Source organism: Arachis ipaensis, chromosome B08 (assembly GCF_000816755.2).
Source record: "Arachis ipaensis cultivar K30076 chromosome B08, Araip1.1, whole genome shotgun sequence".
Lineage (NCBI taxonomy): Eukaryota > Viridiplantae > Streptophyta > Magnoliopsida > Fabales > Fabaceae > Arachis > Arachis ipaensis.
In genome coordinates this window covers 19,552,609-19,554,324 of record NC_029792.2, presented here as the reverse complement: position 1 = coordinate 19,554,324, position 1,716 = coordinate 19,552,609, and the positions used below count along the sequence as shown (strand labels likewise).

General features: G+C 38.7%; 1 protein-coding gene across 1 annotated transcript; it reads right to left on the bottom strand.

Moving 5' to 3' along the window:
- On the bottom strand, positions 35-1,463 carry LOC107614151 (zinc finger protein CONSTANS-LIKE 1). The gene is made up of 2 exons (XM_016316379.2): positions 871-1,463; positions 35-777 (listed from the first exon to the last, which is right to left on the bottom strand). Exons 1-2 carry the CDS (start codon positions 1,411-1,413, stop codon positions 643-645), a joined length of 678 nt encoding a protein of 225 aa, XP_016171865.1. The 5' UTR covers positions 1,414-1,463; the 3' UTR covers positions 35-642.

Here is a 1,716-nt window from a genome sequence, read left to right as displayed (position 1 = left end):
AGTTTAGACCACATCCATAAGTGGAGGAGACAAATTCATCCAACATGGCAAGTTGTGATAAGACATAACTCATAAGTCGTGTAAGTAGTAAGTACAGTGTATTTGTCCTTCTTCACAACCACCACTAATATCTACACCTTCCCCTTCCACTTCCAAACTTAATAGACGAACACAATTACACTATCTAGAAGATGGAAACCATTGATGACAAGATGATTTCAATACACAACACTTTAATTGAATTGAATGAGACGTTTCAACGAAAGTAATTAACCTTGCATAATGAAATAACTGGCCAAGAGGGAGTGCATATGATTTGAAATACCTACTACCTTCTATGGACCATGCTACTATTCACATCAAGTCATCAACTACAGTCATTTTTACCAATGGATTTCACTTTAAATAAAACAAAAAATATCAAAATACATGATAAAAATTAAAATGGGAAATTAAGGCTTCACTTTCCCCTAACATGAACAAAATCCACCCTTGAAGTGTGAAGTTTAGGTGGTGATCATCAATTGGGGTGGTTAGTGGGCGAGTTTTGATCATGGTGGTTGGTGAACAGCATCATAATCATACATCTTTCATAATTGTTCTCATGAGGATGATATCTTAATTAATGTTCAAATATGTTCATCACCGTCTATGATTGTGGCAATGTATATCATCCCTGTGATTGAAGATTCTACGGTGCTTGAATGGCCTCATATAATCTTCATCATCGTTATCTCCTCCTAATCTTTCAGACGAGCAACAACCTACATCGTCGTCCTGTCATGGAAAATTCATCACCAAATCAGTTATTCTTATAAAATAAATGTTTATTTAATAAAATTAACAGAGTATATATTATGAAAAACTTACATCTTCATCAGAAATAGAAGAATGGTGGATGTTGTGATGATTATTATGTTGAAAGCGCTTCAAGTTGTTGAATCGAAAAGAAGAAGCAGTGTTGCTAGACATGTCTCCGTCATCGTAGCCATTAGTATTACCACCACCGCCGCCGGAAGCGGAAGACAAAGGCACCACCTGATTCTCCCCCTCCTCCTCCTCTGCTTCATATTCATCTTCCTCTTCCTCTTCCTCTTCCTCGTCTTCATCATCCTCAGATTCATCGTCTTCAGATTCATGATCATGAATGGCGGTGGTGATGGGAAGAGAAGAAGAAGAAGAGCAAGGGTGGCAGAGAGAGGAGGTTACGGTGAGGGAGGGACCAGAAGCCTTCCAGGGAGTAGGGCGGTGGCAGTGGCGGCAGAGGAGCACTCTGACGTGCTTGGCGACAAGGAAGTTGGCGCCGTGAACGGTGCGATCGCAGTCCCAGCATAGCTTAGCCTGGTCTGACTCGCACAGCATCTGAGCGCTCTTCCCACACAGCGCGCACAAACACTCATTCCCCTCTTCCATTCCTTCTTTCTTTCTTTCTTTCTATTTCTTGTTACCAAATAACTAGCAACTACTATATATATGTATGTATAAATAATTAAATATAAATAGATAATTACAATTACAATCACAATCACAACTGACGGGTAGGCAAGTAGTTAAATGTGTGTGGATTTAGAAACTGTGGGAATTCAGTTCTCTAAAACTATATTTTGTTTGACTGTTCACTATGGTCCAAGGTTAAGACCCATTCTTGTTTCATAATTTCAACTTGTTTATCTTCTTATTCGGTAAAAAAATTAAAATTTTACGTGAAATTGAAAA

What these genes read in the sequence shown, in the direction of transcription:
- LOC107614151 (XM_016316379.2), bottom strand. Translation starts at nt 1,413, where the DNA reads ATGGAAGAGGGGAATGAGTGTTTGTGCGCGCTGTGTGGGAAGAGCGCT. An exon ending in CTTCTATTTCTGATGAAGAT is followed by an intron (nt 778 to 870) that starts GTAAGTTTTTCA and finishes TTTCCATGACAG; the next exon opens with GACGACGATGTAGGTTGTTG.